This window comes from Oncorhynchus kisutch, linkage group LG7, assembly GCF_002021735.2.
Source record: "Oncorhynchus kisutch isolate 150728-3 linkage group LG7, Okis_V2, whole genome shotgun sequence".
Classification (NCBI taxonomy): domain Eukaryota; kingdom Metazoa; phylum Chordata; class Actinopteri; order Salmoniformes; family Salmonidae; genus Oncorhynchus; species Oncorhynchus kisutch.
In genome coordinates this window covers 35,728,207-35,750,148 of record NC_034180.2, presented here as the reverse complement: position 1 = coordinate 35,750,148, position 21,942 = coordinate 35,728,207, and the positions used below count along the sequence as shown (strand labels likewise).

The 21,942-nt window shown below is 41.3% G+C and overlaps 1 protein-coding gene across 1 annotated transcript; it reads right to left on the bottom strand.

The window, feature by feature from the left end:
- Positions 1 to 536: 536 nt before the first annotated feature.
- ppp1r14d (protein phosphatase 1 regulatory inhibitor subunit 14D) lies at positions 537 to 20,458 on the bottom strand. The gene is made up of 4 exons (XM_020487162.2): positions 19,917 to 20,458; positions 1,613 to 1,693; positions 1,162 to 1,194; positions 537 to 966 (listed from the first exon to the last, which is right to left on the bottom strand). Exons 1-4 carry the CDS (start codon positions 20,103 to 20,105, stop codon positions 898 to 900), a joined length of 372 nt encoding a protein of 123 aa, XP_020342751.1. The 5' UTR covers positions 20,106 to 20,458; the 3' UTR covers positions 537 to 897.
- Positions 20,459 to 21,942: the final 1,484 nt, after the last annotated feature.

The following is a 21,942-nucleotide window of genomic DNA, read 5'->3' as shown; positions in this document are numbered from 1 at the left end:
AGATACTACCTCTGATCACAAAAAAAGGAATTTCAGACTCATAGTGAGAATGAGAATATGTATGACTTCATAAGCGTAGGAGGGAGAGTGATGTAATTTAACCAAAAAACATGAATTATGTGTAATATGTGTAGAAACATCGGTGTGTTGCAAACATGCAGAAACAAGGTGCAAACATTTGAATTGTTAGAGCGATTTTAGAGTGTTTAAAACGTAACATTGCCCCTCAATAATGCTGATTTATCCACTGGTGTTGAGTGGAATTATATTTTGAAGGGTGAAAACAGTATTGGAAAGGTTGGCAGTACCATTGTGTAGCAAAACTGCCTTTTGGGCTGTGGGGGCTGCCATTCCCGTTGCCCTACTTCTGCTGCCATTGACTATTCAATCTCTTCCTCTCGGCTCTTATAGAGTTTTCAATGTGAAGCGTGTAGCTTTTAGAACAATGCTGTTTTGATGTTTATTATACACTGACTAGCTTTATCCTTCTACAAAATGACAAGGCAGCCATATACAATAGATAGACATCCAAAGCCTTGTCTTGAAAATGTTAAGTTTTATTGACAGACAACACTGTTAACAGAACAAAAATATATGTACATAAATAGGCAACCAAAATATACAGTCTTACACGAAAACTTTCCACGTGGGTAATAGACAATACATTTAATTACTGGTGCATTATTTGTATTGAGGGGAATCAAAATGTTAAAACGGTCCAAAAACAAAGTAATATAAAACACTAATCAAAACCCACTGTTCTCTTTACAGACCAACATTGACCCACGTGTGCAGAGAGAAGGTCCCATTAACATGTAACTGCACAGACAGACATCCGGAATACAAGGTAATGGCGAGGGAGCTTTACATTGTCTTGATTCTTGATTTGACCTCTCATTATTTCTTTAGGGGTCCTGACATTTTGCGTAGGCCCTTAATCCGATAAAGCAGCCCATTAATAAAGTCCTGAGAGGGAAGAAGAAAAAACTAGATAACGCTACCTGTTTAAACAGTTGACTGTAAAACTCTTTCTGAGTCTGTGTAGGAGCAGTGAACCATTGAATTGCAACTATTTCTTTGTAGAGAACAAACACTTAGCAGACTTTTGTTTCGTTTTCGAGTACATGACCAAGGCTATAACGATTGCTTGTTGTGTCTCACCTCTTTAGGCTTGCCACATTCCTGCAGTAACTCCTGTAAATGGTCAGAAACAAACAAGGCCTCAGTAACTGATGTGGACATTGCTCTTTCACATCAAATATTGTGCAAGCACACCAACTGGGGTCAAGTGCTTGTAAAGCAATTACCCTACTTTGTTGAATATTCCTGGGTTTATGTATAAACAAGGGCAAGTATAAACAAGGGCATGGCTGAAGTGTAAGTATTGGCTCATACTGTGACCCACAAAATGGCCTCTTGACTGGAAAATGTCTACAGTATGTTTTCCCTGTCTATGTTTTTCTTTTTAATGAGATTGTTTTATACGGCTCAAGATTGTCAGATTGGATGTCTCTGTGTTCTGGAGCAAATGATGGGCAGGGCCAACTGACAACACTGTGTTGGTGCCTGAGCTGAACTCCTCCCAGGGGCAACCTGTCTGTAGTGTACTAACCTGCAGTCTGGATCTCTGCTCCACGTCTGACAGCTCCAGCAGCTCATCTATGTCAATCTCTAACTCTGGCATCTCCTCCTCCTGGACGGACGGATGGACGGACGGACGGACAGACAGACAGACAGACGGACGGACAGACAGACGGACAGACGGACGGAAGGAGGGAGGGAGGGACAGAAAAAAGTGGTCAGAGACAATGGACCTCTTTGGAGCCCCATACACACATCCATACCACCACAGACAGACACTGGAACATTGTTTTTTTTACCAGCCATGCAGACATAGATGTCTGGGGCTCTCTGCCAACCCACAGTGTTTACAAACCAGTTTAACATATTTCATTCTTAACGGTACCAAAGAGAATGAGTCTCCAAGTACCACGTTTAAAAGCCATGCATGATGTACCACTACAACAATAATTTACGTGTAACCTAAGATGACGTCAAATTGTAATTTTTCCACATTAAAAGGTCGTCAATGTATTCTAACTTATGTATTCTGACTACAACTTAGTTGTGGATGTTATTATATTGGCATTACATAGTGGTATAAAAATAACAATAATTATATTACTAACAATGATGAGATTGATGATAGAAGCATTCAGGCAAGAACGAGAGACCAGGGGCGAAGGATAGGCAACCGCCATCTAATTTCATGGATGATTTACCCAGCTGGCATTTTGCTTAACCAATAAAGTAAGAATCACTCCGGTTTAAATGTTTATGATATAACATTGCAAGAGTTTCAGCTTCCTTATAGTGGGCTCATTCCTTTATATGGCAAATGTCCTGCGCATATTAGTCTCTAGGCCTAATGTGCCTTCAGAAAGTACTCATACCCCTTGACTTATTCCACATTTTGTTGTGTTTCAGCCTGAATTCAAAATGGATTAAATATATGTTTTCTCTCACCCATCTACACACAATACCCCATAATGACAAAGTGAAAACATGTTTTTAGAAATGTTTGCAAATGTATTGAAAAAGAAAAACAGAAATAACTTATTCACACCCCAGAGTCAATACTTTGTAGAAGCACCTTTGGCAGTGATTATAGCTGTGAGTCTTTCTGGGCTTTAAGAGCTTTCCACACCTGGATAGTGCAGCATTTTCCAATTACTATTTTCAAAATAATTCAAGCTCTGTCAAATTGGTTGTTGATCAGGTCTTGTCATAGACTTTCAAGTAGATTTAAGTTGAAACTGTAACTTGGCCACTCGGGAACATTCTTGGTAAACAAGTTAAATAAAGGTAAAAAAACACACAAAAAAACAACTCCAGTGTAGATTTGGCCTTGTGTTTTAGGTTATTGTCCTGCTGAAAGGTGAAATGTGTGGTGGAAAGCAGACTGAACCAGGTTTTCCTCTAGGATTTTGCCTGTGCTTAGCTCCTTTCTGTTTCTTTTTTATCCTGAAAAACTCCCCAGTTCTTATTCATACTCATAACATGATGCAGCCACCACTATGCTTGAAAATATGGAGAGTGGTACTCAGTAAGGTATTGGATTTGCCCCAAACATAACACGTTATATTCAGGACAAAAAGTTAATTGCTTTGCCCCATTCTTTGCAGCATTGCTTTAGTGCTTTGCTGCAAATAGGATAAATGTTTTTGGAATATTTTTTATTCTGTACAGGCTTCCTTCGTTTAGTATTGTGGAGTAACTACAATGTTGTTGATCCATCCTCAGCTTTCTCGTATCACAGCCATTAAACTCTGTAACTGTTTTTAGCAAATGAAAAAAATGTTTTACACAAAGTTGGAATCTAGCTAGCTAGCAAGTGATTTTGGGCACTGATGAACAGGGTTGGGGATCCCAGCTAGCAATGAGGAATCGGCCCAGAAGCAGCCCTCTTCCGGGGGAGCGGAACTGATTGAAATGTCGGACTCGGCCTGGAAAGAAAAATGAATGACTGCCCAGAATCGGCCCAAGTACATCGGGTCCTTTCAGTCTACTGGAATTCAGCCGACTTTGCCGGCATCTACCAGAATCCCCCCAGAAGCGGCCCGATGCAAATTTAAATAAATGTATACAAAATTACTCGATTTAGTCATTATAAATAATACTATTATACATTTATACATAAATATTATACCCATTCACCCCCCAAAAATTTTTATGTCAGAGGAAACACCGTACACCTGGTGACCGTGTCAGTGTGCATGTGTCTGGCCCGCCACAGGAGACGCTACCCAGCTAGCACAGTGGATCTGGGCCGATTCCGGCGGAGAGTCGGGCCACTCGCCTGAGAGTCAGAGTCTGGGACACCTTCAGCAGTATTACTTATGGCTAGGATGCGGGGATTGAGCTCGGGCCGATTCCGGTGTGAGTTATCTGGCCCAAATGTATTACTTGGGGCTCGGGCCGATTCCAGTGAGAGTTACCTGGCCCAAATGTATATATTACTGTACTTGGGGATCGGACCGATTCCGGTGAGAGTTATCTGGCCTGAATATATTACTTGGGGCTCGGGCCGATTGGGGCTACTCTCTGGCAGATGATTACACGGGCTGCTTTATATAATTAACATTTCATTATTTCATTATTTTTTCCATATTCTCCTCATTGTTTCTGTGATAAAAAAATCTATTCACATTTAAATGATTTAAGAGTCCTGTGTAGTATTTTAGAATTTTCATACTTTGCGCAAGGCAATTAATAAGCATGAAAATCTTTGTGGATGAAACTTTCTGAGTGGCGCAGCAGTCTAAGACACTGCATCACATTGCAAACTGTCATCAAGGCAAAGGGTGGCTACTTTGAAGAATCTAAAACATGAAATATATTTTGATTTGTTTTACATGTTTTTGATTACGACGTGATTCCATATGTGTTATTTCATAGTTTTGATGTCTTCACTATTCTACAATGTAGAAAATAGTAAAAAAATAAAGAAAAACCCTGGAATGAGTACCGGTAGGTGTATTCAAACTTTTGACTGGTACTGTATATATACATTGATTCTTTAGAATATAACTTATAAATGCCTCATGAGCTTAGTTAAACTGTCACACTCCATGAGAACCCAACATATAAGCTTGTTTTCCCCCAATGTCTGTAAACATTGTAAATGTAAACAAACACGGTATAGCCTCATACCATGTTTAAAACAATACTTTTGATCATGGATGGGCAGTCCTTGCATCCATAGTTCTGTCTATTAATATGAGCGTGGTTACATTTATCGAGTATCATCCCTCAGCTTTTTAGCAAAACGGAGGCGTGGCGACCGTTTTGTTATTGTTTCATATGTGGCTTTGCCCTTTAAACAGCTGCACATTTTCAAGATATCAAAGTGTCACCAACAAAAAGGTAAACAATAGGCCTATAGCAAATGCAGCATATGGCATTCCCTTTTCACATGTAAATAGCACTTTTCAGTAATGCTCAAAGCACGCCATTCCATGAGCCCAGTCAGTCCTCCATGACAACAAAATCATAATCAGCAGAGTAGGCCTGGTAAATAAGTCCTTAGTTTTGGAGTTATGCTCAGGTAAAACAATTTGGATGATCTATACTTGTATATTTCCAAGTCCTATTCTTGAAGATCAAGGGCCATAACATTTATTGGAATGACTGGAATTCTGATAGACTTTGGTTTTTAACGTAAAAATATAATTTTATCGTATTTATCGTACATTCTTATTAAATGTAGTAGAAAGTGATGGGTTAAAAGAAGCCTACATAACCAACCCATAAAGCAAATTTAACATCCATATTTTGCCAGCTACAGTATGTAATCTTTAACATTGATTTATCCTGCAATAGATGTCGTTCAATTGGTAACATACATTTTTGTCTTCTTCTAATGCCTCTTCAGGGGAAAGTAATCTAAAAGTAACTTAATGTAATCAGATAACGTTACTGAGTTTGGGTAATCCAAAATTATGTCACTGATTACAATTTTGGACAGGTATCTCGTAACTGATTACATTTAGAAAGTAAACTAACCAACCCTGCTGATAATTTAATTTTAATTTAACCTTTTATTTAACTAGGCAAGTCAGTTAAGAACAAATTCTTATTTACAATGACGGCCTGGGAACAGTGGGTTAACTGCCTTGATCAGGGGCAGAATAACAGATTTTTTTTATCTTGTCAGCTCAGGGATTCAATCTAGCAACCTTTCGGTTACTGGCCCAACGCTCTAACCACTAGGCTATATGCCGCCCCTGATAAACAGTGAGCACCTTCTGCTTTATTTAAGATAGTTTGACTGCTTGCAATTTTATGAAGTTGTAGACATGTTATTGTTTTTCGAAATCAGTCCTGAGTGCACAGCCAGACTTTCCTGACTCGAGAGGATAGACTATGCAGTGCACTGATTAGTTTTTCATGCATATTATTTTACTTGAGAAATACTGCACAAACACCTTAGCTAGATGTAAGATTGCACGACTATGATCTCCTCTGCAAAAACATCTACATTAATTACAGATTTCTTGATTTGTCTTAGATTAATGTAATTTGACGCTGGAAATATAATTATTTTATTAACTCAGTAGGCTGTGTTAACAGATTCCAAAGTAATTCAGTAATATCCTAGCAATGCAAATTACATACCCAATATATACTGTACATGAGTGTCTGCCAACTTCGAGAAACATTGCAAATCCACTCCCAGACCAAAATAACTAAAACAAATACTAATGTAACGGTAATCCATCTATATTCTGGCTGATATCTCCCCTTTGAAGACCATTTACTGAGAGGAAATGATGATGGCTCACTTCAGGCCATAGATGGCTGAGCAAGAAAATATCTGGAGTCAGCAGGTATAGTGTGGGGGCCCTTTATAATTTTCCAGTTGGGGGTTTTAAAGCCAGGTCTGTTGAGGATGGCAGATTTCTAGATGAGGAGAGAGCTCATCAATGAGGCTATTGCTGAGTGGTGGAAGAGACCAGGGTCCCCTGTGTGTCCCTCTAATTGATAAATGCTGCCAGGTCTGACTGTTTGTGATTCTGCTGCAGACTGGCATTATTCAACGAAAGCAGGGCCGTGCCGTGCTGGGCCAGCAAACCACTGATGCAGTGATCCTCCCCCTGTCTGACTCCATTGAGACTGCAGGGAGATGAACAGTACAACAGAATATCAATGAGTGCAACAATGTCAGGGGGAAGGAAGAATTATGAATTTGTTATTGTCAGGAGAATGCCTTTGCAACCCTTCTAGTAGTTCTTTAATGTTTTATATTGTGTGTGGTTGATGCTTTTCGTTTGAGTAATTTTTTATAGTCAAAGAAATGTTTTATCTGGAGCTGGGACTGAAAATGTCTCGACAGCGCTTTTGAATTTAGTAAATTAGTAAAGCTAGTCTGACAATAAAATTAATGTTGACAGCAACGTTGTTCATGAAAAAATGTGTGGAATTGAGGATTCATTACCATATAAAGTAAACATTGACAACAGTAATCACATCATAGTCCATTAGTACTCATTCAAGCTACATTTTCCACTTTGCTTGTATCCCAGAAACACTATGACCACATCACAAACCAATGTTCGTATCGTTATTGGACAGAACTAGGTTACCTAAACCAATCAGTGTTATTAGTTGATAATACTCTGAGATCTAAAGGAAACCTTTCCCAGGAACCAATCAAAATGCTGCCAACCAATCAAAATATACCAAAACACAAGTCATACGCATATTGATAATCTGAGGTCATCTGCATTGTGCAGAGGCTGTAATGAGTTAAAGAGGCATCAAGCATTTAGTACTGTATACATTGAAATTCAAGCCTTATTGACTTACATTTGTAAATGAATAATGACTCAACTGCTCTCTGAATTATATTTATAAAGAGTAAAGGACAATGTTCATTTGAAGTGTGTTTAAGTATCTTTTTCCCTACTCTTGAATGAGTGTTTTGTCACACCTATAAGAATAGCAACTATTTTCCTAAAAAGTGTGAAGTCGGGGATGTAGAACGCGTTTCCCTATCGTTCCTGAGTTAGTGACCAAATGTATATATTTAACCTTGCAAAATTGTATATATTTCTGTTTGGTCAGGCGTCTGAAGAGACCTCTAAACAATTCAGATCAAGTCTGAGAAATGTAAGTTTGTAATGTCATCTACCTGGCCAAAAACGGAGTATGCAAGAGTTTCAGACCCTCTGAGAATGTTTAATCCATTTGGAAAAGCATACTCTTTTATCTCATCGGTTCACCACACTTTTACGTGCATGGACGACTTCCTTGTAGATGACAGACTTATCCATTCCATGTCTTCATGTTCATATAATCCAATGTATCTGACCACGCCCCTGTTACTATGGAAGTGGTCTTTCAAACTGTTGACAACCTGCGGCCGCCTTGACGGCTAAATACTCAACTGCTCAGTAATGAACACTGTCAATTTTGTTTTGGGTCAAATTTACTTTTTCATAAGTACAAATAGAACCCAAAACATCTCTGTGTCTACTCTCTTGGAAACTTTGAAAGCTTACTCTATATCAGAGGTGAAATTATTTCCTGCACCGCACATGAGAACAAAAACGCTGTATTGCCCAATTAGATGACATTTAAGTCGTTTCACCATCTCCAGATATTTATAAGGAGCGTTTAACTTTGCAAGCAGAATTTGACACATTTTTAATAGACCAGGTTACTGAACTGCTTGTCAAGTCTAGGAGCACTACGAGCAAGGAGATAAAGCCAGTAAATTATTAGCTCACAAGTTACGCCAACTATCATCACACCAGATTCCTAAAATTCGTAAATCGTCTGGGATATCATTAGATCCTGTTGAAGAATTGTCTAAAGCTGTCAAATCCCTTCAATCCGGGAGAAGCTCAGGGCCTGACGGCTACTCAGCAGAGTTTTATAAAAAAGCTTCTCTCCAAAATAGCCCCTATTCTAATTGAAATGTACAATGAAGCATTTGTAAATGCTGCTCTCCCACAGACTCTCTCACTCAGGCAACCATTTGTCTTTTCTTTATAAAAACAATGACCCTCTTGACTGTGTCTCATACAATCCAATTAGCCTGATAAATGTCGACTACAAAATTCTAGCCAACTTCTGGCAACGAGTCTGGAAACAGTCCTCCCATCAATTATCTCTCTGTGTCATACATGATTTATTAAAAATAGACACTCATTCTTCAATCTTCGATGATTATTTAATATTATATATAATCCCTCTGTCACCAATGCCTCTGAAGCCATTATATCCCTGGATGCAGAGAAAGCCTTCGACCGGGTGGAATGGAAATTAGAGGTCGACCGAATAATTGGAATGGCCAATTAATTGGGGCCAATTTCAAGTTTTCATAACAATCGGAAATGGGTATTTTTGGACGCCGATTTTGCCTTTTTTTTTATTTTTCTTTTACAACTTTATCTAAGGAGGCATGTCAGTTAAGAACACATTCTTATTTTCAATGACGGCCTAGGAACGGTGGGTTAACTGCCTTGTTCAGGGGCAGAACGACAGATTTTTACCTTGTCAGCTCAGGGATTCAATCTTGCAACCTTATGGTTAACTAGTCCAACGCTCTAACCACCTGCCTCACGAGGAGCCTGCCTTATGCGAATGCAGTAAGAAGCCAAGGTAAGTTGCTAGCTAGCATTAAACTTATCTTATAAAAAACAATCAATCAATCATAATCACTAGTTATAACTACACATGGTTGATGATATTACTAGTTTATCTAGCGTGTCCTGTGTTGTACATAATCGATGCGGTGCACATTCGCGAAAAAGGACTGTCGTTGCTCCAACGTGTACCTAACCATAAACATCAATGCCTATCTTAAAATCTATACACAGAAGTATATATTTTTAAACCTGCATATTCAGATAAAAGAAGAGGTTAGCTGGCAATATTAACCAGGTGAAATTATGTCACTTCTCTTGCGTTCATTGCATGCAGAGACAGGGCATATGCAACAGTTTGGGCCGCCTGGCTCATTGCAAACTAATTTGCCACAATTTTACGTAATTATGACATAACATTGGAGGTTGTGCACTGTAAAAGCAATATTTAGACTTAGGGATGCCATCCGTTAGATAAAATACGGAACGGTTCCGTATTTCACTGAAATAATAAAGGTTTTGTTATCGAAATGATAGTTTCCGGATTCGACCATATTAATGACCTAAGGCTAGTATTTCTGTGTGTTATTATGTTATAATTAAGTCTATGATTTGATAGAGCAGTCTGACTGAGCGATGGTAGGCACCAGTAGGCTCGTAAGCATTCATTCAAACAGCACTTTCATGCGTTTTACCAGCAGCTCTTCGCAATGCTTCAAGCATTGCGCTGTTTATGACTTCAAGCCTATCAACTCCTAAGATTAGGCTGGTGTAACCGATGTGAAATGGCTAGCTAGTTAGCGGGTTGTATGAAATACAAATCATATAGAGAGAAATAGTCCTATAATTCCTATAATAACTACAACCTAAAACTTCTTACCTGGGAATATTGAAGACTCATGTTAAAAGCGTTGAAAAATCACAATTGGTCGACCTCTAATGGAAATACATTTTTTGCACCTTAAATAAATTTGGCTTTGGCTCCAAATTCATTACTTGGATAAGACCTCTGTACTCATCCCCTCAAGCCTCTGTCAGGACTAATAACTCTCAATCAGATTGCTTCCCTTTGCAACGATCGACACGCCAGGGTTGCCATTTATGTCCCTTACTGTTTGCCCTCGCCATAAAACCCCTTGCAGTAGCACTTTGCTCCAACCCCCTCATCAAAGGTATAGTCAGATACTGACACGAACACAAACTCTTTATATGCAGATTATTTACTATTATACACATCCGACAGTCATGTTTCTGTTCTTGCTGCCCTTGCCACTTTCACATCCTTCGGTCACTTATCAGGGTATAAACTGAATCTCAGTAAAAGCGAATTGATGCAGCACAATGTAGCCGCCAAAAATGTCCCTTTACATAACCTCCTATTTAAAATTGCTCACAGTAGTTTTATTTATATCGGGCTGCACTTCACAATCAGATTTGAAAACCTTTATCCGGCCAACTTTGCTCCTCTTTTAACCCGTACTAAGAGCAATTTGGAACGCTGGTCTTTGCTACACCTCTCCTTAGTCGCAATAATAAATTATATTAAAATGAATACTCTCCCTAAATTCTTTTATCTCTATAAGTGCCTACCTATTTTTCTTCCCAAAATGCTTTTCAAAAAGATTGACGGCCTAATTCCTCCTTTTATATGGGACAAAAAGCTTTTACGAAAACAGCTTTTGCAGAGGCCCAAACCAGATGGCGGTCTAGCGCTACCGGGTTTTAGATTCTATTATTGATTCTATTATTATCTATTAACCTTAGGATCATTCAGTACTGGTTGCAGAGCAGAGAGATACCCCCACCCCCAATTTGGCTAGAGATGGAGGCCGCCTCATTTATACCGGCATCATTGTCTTCCCTCACTCCTCCGTTACAGGCCCTTACTCCTCCTTCACCGAAAATACATGTGTCAAAACAACATTGAAGATCTGGAATCAATTTCGGCGCCACTTTGGGTTTCAGACAACCTCTTATTTCACTCCGGTAGCCACAAACCCAGCTTTCCCCCCATCTATGGTTGATGGTGCTTTCACAACATGGTCTAGTCTCTGTATTAAAATATTTAGGGATCTTTATATAACAATACATTTAGTACGTTTGAACAATTATCAGCTAAATGTGGTCTCCCCAGACATAATTTCTTTAGGTTCTTACAAGTCCGGAGTTAGGTCCAAAGCAAAGATCCCCGATTCCCCACACTTCCTGGTGAAACACAGTTTGACACATTTCTTATCCCACTTCCTACTCTGAAAGGCACCTTGTCAATAATCTACAGTAAAATTTGCTCACAACAAGCCACCTCATTAAACAATATTAAATACTCATGGGAGGAGGAACTGGGTGAGGAAATATCAGATGAACTATGGGAAGGGGCACTCAAAAGGGTACATACCTCTTCTATTTGTGCTCGGCACGGTCTTATTCAATGCAAACTCATTCATAGGGCTCACTGGACCAAAGCAAGATTATCCTAAATTTACAAGGATGTGAACCCTAATTGTGTACGACGTAACCCGTCTCCTGCTAATCATGTACACATGTTTTGGTGTTGCCTATCTCTTGTTGGTTTCTGGAAAGACATCTTTAACACACTTTCAGAATTAAGCGGCACACAGAACGAACCAAACCCTTTTATTGCATTTTTTGTGGTTTCCTTACCCACATTACAACTGACCAAAATGAATAAGGATGTAATTGCCTTTGTCACTTTGTTAACGAGACGATTCATTTTACTTAGATGGAAATCCTCTGTATTCTCATGCGGTTTGGATTAAATCCGTTTTGAATTGCATAAAGTTGGAAAAAATGTAACACACCCTCAATGGGGCGGCAGGGTAGCCTAGTGGTTAGAGTGTCGGACTAGTAACCGGAAGGTTGCAATTTCAAATTCCCGAGCTGACAAGGTACAAATCTGTCGTTCTGCCCCTGAACAGGTTCATTTTGTTCAGTGTTCTCTCTTTTATTAAAGAGTTATGTTCGCTTACCACGCTGCGCCTTGGTCTCCTCTTTATGACGACCATTACAGAACAACCCACCAAAAGGCCGTCATTGAAAATAAGAATTTGTTCTTAACTGACTTGCCTAGCTAAATAAAGGTGAAATAAAAATGGGTCTATAGACAAATTCTATGCAATGTGGGCTCCCTTTTTTTCATATGTTAAATGACTACATTTCCCTGCAGTTCCAGAGTGATGTATATTTATATTTATAAATCGGTGATGTAAGAGGCCTAGTATGTGTATATACGGTATCTCGGATGTTAAGGAGGACTGTATTATCTGTGCTAGTTGACCTGTAACAGCTGTATCAAAATAAATATTTTTTTGTCTTAGTTTTTTGTGTTGTTATATTTCTGTCTCACTCTTTGCTTTGCTGTATTGTTGTCTTTGATTTGTTGTTTTATATTACTACCAAATAACTTAAAAGTTGTCACGCCCTGACCTTAGTTATCTTAGTTTTCTTTATTATTTGGTTAGATCAGGGTGTGACAAGGGTGGTTTGTTTAGTTTTTGTATTGTCTAGGGGTTTTGAATGTCTAGGTGTTTATATGTCTATGGTTGCCTAGATTGGTTCTCTATCAGAGGCAGCTGTTTATCGTTGTCTCTGATTGGGAACCATATTTAGGTAGCCATATTCCTTGGTAATTTTGTGGGTTGTTCTATGTTTAGTTGCCTGTTCTGCACTAGCCATATTGCTTCACGGTTCGTTTTGTTCAGTGGTCTCTCTTTTATTAAAGAGTTATGTTCGCTTACCACGCTGCGCCTTGGTCTCCTCTTTATGATGACCATGACAGAACAACCCACCAAAAAAGGACCAAGCAGCGTGCTAAAAAGGAGTGGACATCTTGGACCCGGGAGAAAGCGGAGTGGAGGACATCCTGGACCTGGGAGGAGGTAATGGCAGGGGACAAAACCCTGCCATGGAAGCAGGTGGAGATAGCGCAGGAGGAACGGCGTCAATATGAAGGTACACGGCTGGCACGGAAGCCCGAGAGGCAGCCAAGATTTTGTGGAAGAGGCACACGTGGAGATTGCATGAGTCAGGTCGGCGACCTGAGCCAACTCCTCGTGCTTACTGTGGGGAGCGTGTTACTTGTCAGGCACCGTGTTATGCATTTACAGGGTGAAAATAAACATCCAGCCAGGACGGGTTGTGTCAGCTCTACACTCCAGACCTCCAGTACGCCTTCACAGTCCAGTACGTCCTGTTCCTCCTCTCCACACTCGCCCTGAGGTGCGTGTCCTCAGCCCGGAACCACCAGTTCCGGCACCAGGCCTACAGTGTGTCTCGGTAGTCCAGAGCGTCCGGCGACGGGTCACAGTCCAGAGCGTCCGGCGACGGGTCACAGTCCAGAGCGTCCGGCGACGGGTCACAGTCCAGAGCGTCCGGCGACGGGTCACAGTCCAGAGCGACGGGTCACAGTCCAGAGCGTCCGGCGACGGGTCACAGTCCAGAGCATCCGGTGACGGGTCACAGTCCAGAGCGACGGGTCACAGTCCAGAGCGTCCGGCGACGGGTCACAGTCCAGAGCGTCCGGCGACGGTCCCCAGCCCGGGGTCTCTGGCGACGATCCATGCAGGGAGTGTCCCCAGCCCGGGGCCTACGGCAATGATCCACGGGCCAGTGCTACAAGAGCGGACTCAGTGTAAAGAAGGGGGGCGGAGTCCAGAACCGAAGCCGCCACCAAGGTCAGATGCCCACCCAGACCCTCCCATATAGGTTCAGGTTCAGGTCGGCACTAGCCATATTGCTTCACGGTTCATTTTGTTTAGATCTGTTCAGTGTTCTCTCTTTTATTAAAGAGTTATGTTCGCTTACCATGCTGCGCCTTGGTCTCCATATGACGGCCGTGACACAAGTGCAATTTTGTTGAAAATCCAATAAACAAAGTTTAAAAAAGATATATATTTTTTAAAGGTATGAAGTCAGCGATATGGTTCAGTGCCACTGCCACTCAGACCCAACCAGCTGGCTACTTGTATACATTAGATGTCCCTAAATAACTCAGCTATTGACATAGGGTGTCATGTCAAGTCGGTCCCTCCTTGTTCTGGCGGTGTTCGGCGGTCGACGTTTCCGACCTTCTAGCCATCACTGATCCATTTTTATTTTCCATTGGTTTTGTCTTGTCTTTCACACCTGGTTCCAATCCCATCAATTACATGTTGTGTATTTAACCCTGTTTCCCCTCATGTCCTTGTCGGAGATTGTTTGTGTTGGTGCATGATGGGTATTGTGCCCACTTTTATGGTTTTGTGAAACATTTATTAAACAACTCCGTTTATACCAAGTTCGATTCTCCTGCGCCTGACTTCCCTGCCATCAACACGCACACGTTACACAGGGGGCTGACAGTAAATGCTTCTTCACGGAAGAGTCAGAGTACCCAACCACAGCTAAACTTAACTTCCCCTGACTTCATGTGAAATTAATGCCATTAACCAAGGCTCATGAACCAACCATGTCTCCCCTGGCCACAGCAATGGGTGGTGTCTACCAAACAACTAATCCACCTCAGACTGGAGTTTGTCAAGACACCACTGAAATCTGACGTGAAAACAATAGCTCCTTAACTCCTCAGCGTTAAGACATACTTAGGGCCATGAGGTTTTTTTTCTGACTGATGACCTGCCCAGGAAACCTTGCTGGCCCTAGTCATAATGTTTTATCCATATAGGGCTGTGCTACAATTGAAATACAAAGACTGTATCTACCAGACAACTACAATAACAAAGGAGTACTGTCGAGGTACTGTTACTGCTACTGTCTTATCTCATCAATCATGCAGGGATCCCATCCCTCTGTCATGAAGGGCCTTCTCTCTCCGGGATTCCCCAAGACGAATTGGTGCAGTCTGGAACTCAAACAGTTAAACCTAATAACATTAGTCTTGTACTGATTATATGTTCATAACATCTGCTGTACTGATACTTATGATAATGGTATGCTAACTCTATACATTGGCATGAAAATTATAAATAGCTGGCAAGACTGACTTCATCGAGATTCCACAACAGTATACCATGACGCATTTCAGGGATCTTTGTATGTGTGTGTGTGTGTATATATCTATACTACCGTTCAAAAGTTTGGGGTCACTTAAATGTCCATGTTTTTGAAAGAAAAGCATTTTTTTATCCATTAATAACATAAAATTGATCAGAAATAGTGTAGACATTGTTAATGTTGTAAATTACTATTGTAGCTGGAATTGGCAGATTTGTAAAAAATTGAATATCTACATAGGCGTACAGAGGCCCATTATAAGAAACCTTCACTCCTGTGTTCCAATGGCACATTGTGTTAGCTATTCCAAGTTGATCATTTTAAAAGGGTAATTGATCATTAGAAAACCCATTTGCAATTATGTTAGCAGAGCTGAAAACTGTTGTTCTGATTAAAGAAGCAATAAAACTGGCCTTCTTTAGACTAGGTGCATTTGGGTGAGGGGGTCAGATGGAGCATCAGCATTTGTGGGTTCGATTACAGGCTCAAAATGGCCAGAAACAAAGAACAAGGAACACCTGTTAATTGAAAAGCATTCCTCATGAAGCTGGTTGAGAGAATGCCAAGAGTGTGATAAGCTGTCATCAAGGCAAAGGTTGGCTACTTTGAAGACTCTCAAATATAAAAAAATATATATATATATTTTGGAATAAGGGTAATGCAAACCTTACAAAATGCCAACCGCTATTACAGTGGTTTTATTAAAATCACCCAGGCTTAGCTCACATGCATGGGCTCTCTACTGGCCAGATCTGGTGGAGACACTGGGAGGAGACGCTGGGTGTCTGCCACCAGAATGGCAGTGGAGGCTGGAATAATGGACGGCTCATAATAATGGCTGGAACGGAACAAATGGAATGGCATCAAACACACGGAAACCACGTGTTTGATCTATTTGATACCATTCCACCTATTCCACTCCAGCCATTACCATGAGCCAGTCCTCCCCAATTAAGGTGCCACCAACCTCCTGTGCAGACTGGGTGTAATAAATGTCTCTCCCTCCCATATCAGTGTTTTTTAATTTATTTTATTTCACCTTTATTTAAACAGGTAGGCCAGTAATTTGCAAATAAATTCATAAAAAATCCTACAATGTGATTTTCTGGATTTTTTTCTCATTTTGTCTGTCATAGTTTAAGTGTACCTATGATGAAAATTACAGGCCTCTCTCATCTTTTTAAGTGGGAGAACTTGCACAATTGGTGGCTAATTAAATACTTTTTTGCCCGACTGTAGCTATTCTCAGGAACTAAAACTTTCATGAGGACACCACTCACATGTGATGCTCTCTCATGCCCTGAAGTATCAGTACGCCATATGCAGAGTATTTTTTGGCAGTGGAGGAGAATGTTTTGCTTGAAGGCACTCAGACCATCTGTGGTCACTCATTGCCCCAGCCTAAGTTTCTCCTCCATCAGGACAGTAAAATGTGAAACATCACCCTCCTCCACCCCCACCTACCCCAATCCAGCTTCAAACAGAGGCTGTTACAGTGGTGTAAAGTACTTAAGTAAAAATATTTTAAAGTACAACTTAAGTCGTTTGTTTGAGGTATCTGTACTTTACTATTTATATTGACAACTTTTACTTTTACTCCATTACATTCCTAAAGAAAATATGTACTTTTTACTCCCATGCATTTTCCATGACACCCAAAAGGACTTTTGAATGCTCAGGCAGGACAGCAATATGGTCAAATTCACGCACCTATCAATGTAACACATTGTCATCCCTGCTGCCTCTGATTGGGCGGACTCACTAAACACAAATACTGCATTTCTAAATTATTTCTGAGTGTTGGAGTGTGCCACTGTCTGTTCCTAAAAATATATACATTTGTCCTGTCTGGCTGGCTTAAAGGTCCAATGCAGCTATTTTTTAAATCTCAATATCAAATCATTTCTGGACAACAATTAGGTACCTTCCTGTGATTGTTTTAAATTAAAATGCTCCAAAATAAACAAAAATAGCTTCTTAGCAAAGAGTAATTTCTCAGGCCAGAATTTAGCTAGGATGGTCTGAGAGTTGTCACGAATCTCGCCGAAGATGGTGCCTCTTCCTGTTCGGGCGGCGCTCGGCGGTCGTCGTAGCTGCCATCGATTCCCTTTCCATTTGTTTCTGTTTATTGGGTAATTGGGTACACCTGTTGTGAGTTAGTGTTTGTTTGTAGGCTATTTAAGGGCACTAGGCCCGCTGGGTATTTGTGCGGGCCTGTTTTCCTGTTATCTGGTGTATGAGTGTAATCAGTATTTTTCCTGACAGTTTTAATCCGTTGTATTTTGGGACGGGTTGTTTCATGCTCCCTGGTGTTTTGCATGTCGTGGCTCCACAGTCTATGGAATAAAATATCCACGAACTGAATTACCTGCTCTCTGCGCTTGACTCCTCCACTCACCACTGTTAGAAGTTGTAACAAGAGTGGTCTGAGTGGGGAGGGGATAACTGAAAACTACCTGTCATTGGCAGAGAGGTTTAAAACTAATTTACCACCTGGTGAAGTCCCACCAAAATAGGTTGACATTTCAGGTGGTCTCTTGAAACAGCTCTTACACAAAAAGGGCATTGTCATAATTTTCACAATTTCACAATATTATTCCAACTTCATTCTGTAAATATTTCTAAGACACATGAATATCACCTTTTGAATGCACTGGGCCTTTAATATCCGGAATTTAATGTATGACAATTGCTAACTTTTTTTAAATAACTTTTTCTACCAAATCAAATCAAATCCAATTTTATTTGTCACATACACATGGTTAGCAGATGTTAATGCGAGTGTAGCGAAATGCTTGTGCTTCTAGTTCCGACAATGCAGTAATAACCAACAAGTAATCTAACTAACAATTCCAAAACTAATGTCTTATACACACAAGTGTAAGGGGATAAAGAATATGTACATAAAGATATATGAATGAGTGATGGTACAGAGCGGCATAGGCAAGATGCAGTAGATGGTATCGAGTACAGTATATACATATGGGATGAGTATGTAAACAAAGTGGCATAGTTAAAGTGGCTAGTGATACATGTATTACATAAGGATGCAGTAGATGATATAGAGTACAGTATATACGTATACATATGAGATAAATAATGTAGGGTATGTAAACATTATATTAGGTAGCATTGTTTAAAGTGGCTAGTGATATATTTTACATCATTTCCCATCAATTCCCATTATTAAAGTGGTTGGAGTTGAGTCAGTGTGTTGGCAGCAGCCACTCAATGTTAGTGGTGGCTGTTTAACAGTCTGATGGCCGTGAGATAGAAGCTGTTTTTCAGTCTCTCGGTCCCAGCTTTGATGCACCTGTACTGACCTCGCCTTCTGGATGATAGCGGGGGGAACAGGCAGTGGCTCGGGTGGTTGTTGTCCTTGATGATCTTTATAGCCTTCCTGTAACATCGGGTGGTGTAGGTGTCCTGGAGGGCAGGTAGTTTGCCCCCGGTGATGCGTTGTGCAGACCTCACTACCCTCTGGAGAGCCTTACGGTTGTGGGCGGAGCAGTTGCCGTACCAGGCGGTGATACAGCCCGACAGGATGCTCTCGATTGTGCATCTGTAGAAGTTTGTGAGTGCTTTTGGTGACAAGCCAAATTTCTTCAGCCTCCTGAGGTTGAAGAGGCGCTGCTGCGCCTTCTTCACAATGCTGTCTGTGTGGGTGGACCAATTCAGTTTGTCTGTGATGTGTATGTACTTAAGCACATTTAAAACCAGATACTCAAGTTGTATTTTACCAGGTGATTTTCACTTTTACTTGACTCATTTTCTATTAAAGGTATCTTTACTTTTACTCAAGTATGACGATTTAGTACTTTTTCTACCACTGCTGTGCTGTCATATGATCTCCATCATTAGGTGGACGCCCATGCTCCTGAAGACATCCCTCTGACTCCGCTGTGCCATCCCTCTTCATGTGGGAGCCAGACTTCTGTTGCCATGGCATTCCCAGCAAATTGTTGCAGCCTCTGAATAGCAGTGCAGTTATGACACGGGGGTCCTACGATCTCCACACAAGGGTCCCAGTCATAATCTATTAAATCAATTATGCAAATGCACAGTGTCTCCGTTTGTGGTGTGCAGTCCTGGCCTTAAGTAGTTATATAGGCGGCCTCCCTGTCGAGATCTAGGCTGTAAACCTCAAGTTCTTAGATGTGTTCTTAGATGTGTTCTGATAGCAAACTGTCCAGAGGCAACAGAGATTTGCCTCCCTGTCTGAACCCATGTCACAGAGGGGTTGATGCTCATCTTCTGAGGACAGAGGCTGCTGCCACAATAGTACTGTCTGTGTCTTGTTCATTAATAAGGAAAAGGGTGATCGTATCAGCCAATCACTATATTTATGTTACATAATATTTAGTTATCTCTTGAATGCTGTATGTATGTCCATTCAGCGATCAGGAAGGGGTATACAATCATTTAATATGATGTATTATCATCCTAATATGATGGTAATATAATGTGTATCTTATCACTAGTTTGTTACACAACCCCCAAGAAAACTACCAATCAGAGCTCTATATTCTGTGCTTAACACCAAAGCAGTGTGGGAAAATAATTTGCTGCCAGTAAATGAAGCCTGGATCAATGCACACACAGCCACACCTCTGTTCAGACACTCCACTCTCCCTCTCTTTTTGCTTCACATGTTGTGTAACCCTCCTCAGTCACCTGTGCTGCTCCGTACCTCCCCTGCGTTCTACCCACACAGGACCTAGCTAACTGTGCCTGTAGCAGCCTTGCACGACCTACCTCACAGTCAAAGAGCAGGTGCAGCTGATCGTCGATCCACTCCTCGATATCCAGCCTCCTCTGCAGGTCCTTACGGTTGTATTTGACGGTCAGCTTGCCCAGTTTGCGATGTGGAGGCTCCTCTGTTTTGTCTGCAGACTGGAACATCACCCTGGACTGGGTGCCTGGCTCCGACGCCATGCCTGCCATGGCCTCGGGAAAACAGCTGAGGAAACAGAGCCGTCTCTCTCGTTCTATCTCTCCCTCTGTCTCTGGTGCTCTCACTCCCACCCTCTCTCTTCGCTGTCTTTCTTGTGTGCTCGCTCTTTTTCTTCTTCTCTTGCTCTAGCTCTCCTACCTATCTATCTTACTTGCTTGCTCTGTCTATCTCTGTCTGCTCGTCTCTCTCTCTCTAGTTCTCTCCTTCCCTCTCTCTCCCTCCCTCGCACCCTCCCTCCCACCCTCCCTTGCAAGCTCGCTGCCTGTGGAGGATGGTAATGAAATACTCCTCTGTGTGTGTCTCAGTAGGTGTGTATCTGGGTGTGTATGCTATCCTTCTCTCTCAAGTGGGAGAGCATAGGTCAATTACAGAGTGATAAAGACTAAGGGTTGAGGGTGGAACCAAAGCTAGGAGTTGCAGCTGTTAGCAATAATTATATTTTCATAATTGTGTATTCCAGAAATTAATTATTGACCCAAATTCTAACAAGTGATTTTTGGTTTCAAATTTCCCCATGTGTCCAAATCAAGAAGTGACTGCATTACTCTGTGGTTTATCATCTCTACATCACAGCATATGTTCAAACTATGGGCCCCTGTTTATCCTCACTTATCACAATACCTGGGTCTCCCTGACAGGTGATCCAGACTTCATCAGTGTTCATTAGCTCCCCTCCATGTCATTTATAACAGCTATTATCAGGTGTACGTTTAATCAGCCTTGAAGCCAGTTTGGCATCCTCAGTTACACCTCCATCAATGATGGATGAAAAAAATAGAGGGCCGGTAAATGCTATTAATGATCACTCAGAGGGTAAAACCCAAAACCCAGTGATAAGGCTCTGAACTAACCCATTTCATTTGACAAGGTCAAATATCACCAGCAACTAAATGAGTCAAGATCAAAACTACGTAGTTGTCCTTTCTGTGCCAAACTAGTACAGTTGAGACTAGAGGGCTAACAAGGGTACACCGTAGAGTTTCCACAGATCCTATTACAATATTAACAATGAGACGCTGCTTTTATTTTTGGCAGTGTATCAATCAGCCGTAGCGTTATGTGTTCGCTTGCTGATGCACAGTCTGTTACAAACACTGAATTATTGAGCTCCTCTGGCAGCTCACCTATCCAGGCAAACATATTCATTCATCACATCCACTGCAACCTGGTTCTGCATTGCCAGGCTGGCTGAAAGGGGACTGGGGCTAGGGACCAATGGATCAGAGGACCAAGGCTGGCCGTCTCTTAATTTTAGACACACCTCAAATACGTGCTGAATCTCACATGAACTTGGCTTTTGATTGGTTATCTTTACACTGCAACTAGTGTGTAAGCCAGTATGAGCTAGTAAAGGAGTTTTTAAGTGCTAGCCTCCCTACACTGGCTTCCTGTCAAAGCAAGGGCTGATTTCAAGGTTTTACTGCTAACCTACAAAGCATTACATGGGCTTGCTCCTACCTATCTCTCTGATTTGGTCCTGCCGTACATACCTACACGTACGCTACGGTCACAAGACGCAGGCCTCCTAAATGTCCCTAGAATTTCTAAGCAAACAGCTGGAGGCAGGGCTTTCTCCTATAAAGCTCCATTTTTATGGAACGGTCTGCCTACCCATGTCAGAGACGCAAACTCGGTCTCAACCTTTAGGTCTTTACTGAAGACTCATCTCTTCAGTGGGTCATATGATTGAGTGTAGTCTGGCCCAGGAGTGGGAAAGTGAACGGAAAGGCTCTGGAGCAACGAACAGCCCTTGCTGTCTCTGCCTGGCCGGTTCCCCTCTTTCCACTGGGATTCTCTGCCTCTAACCCTATTACAGGGGCTGAGTCA

Coding starts and splice junctions, on each gene's coding strand:
- ppp1r14d (XM_020487162.2), bottom strand. CDS start 20,105: ATGGCAGGCATGGCGTCGGAGCCAGGCACCCAGTCCAGGGTGATGTTC. Junction 1,694..19,916: donor ACCTGCTCTTTGACTGTGAG/GTAGGTCGTGCA, acceptor CCGTCCGTCCAG/GAGGAGGAGATGCCAGAGTT. Junction 1,195..1,612: donor AGCAGAGATCCAGACTGCAG/GTTAGTACACTA, acceptor GACCATTTACAG/GAGTTACTGCAGGAATGTGG.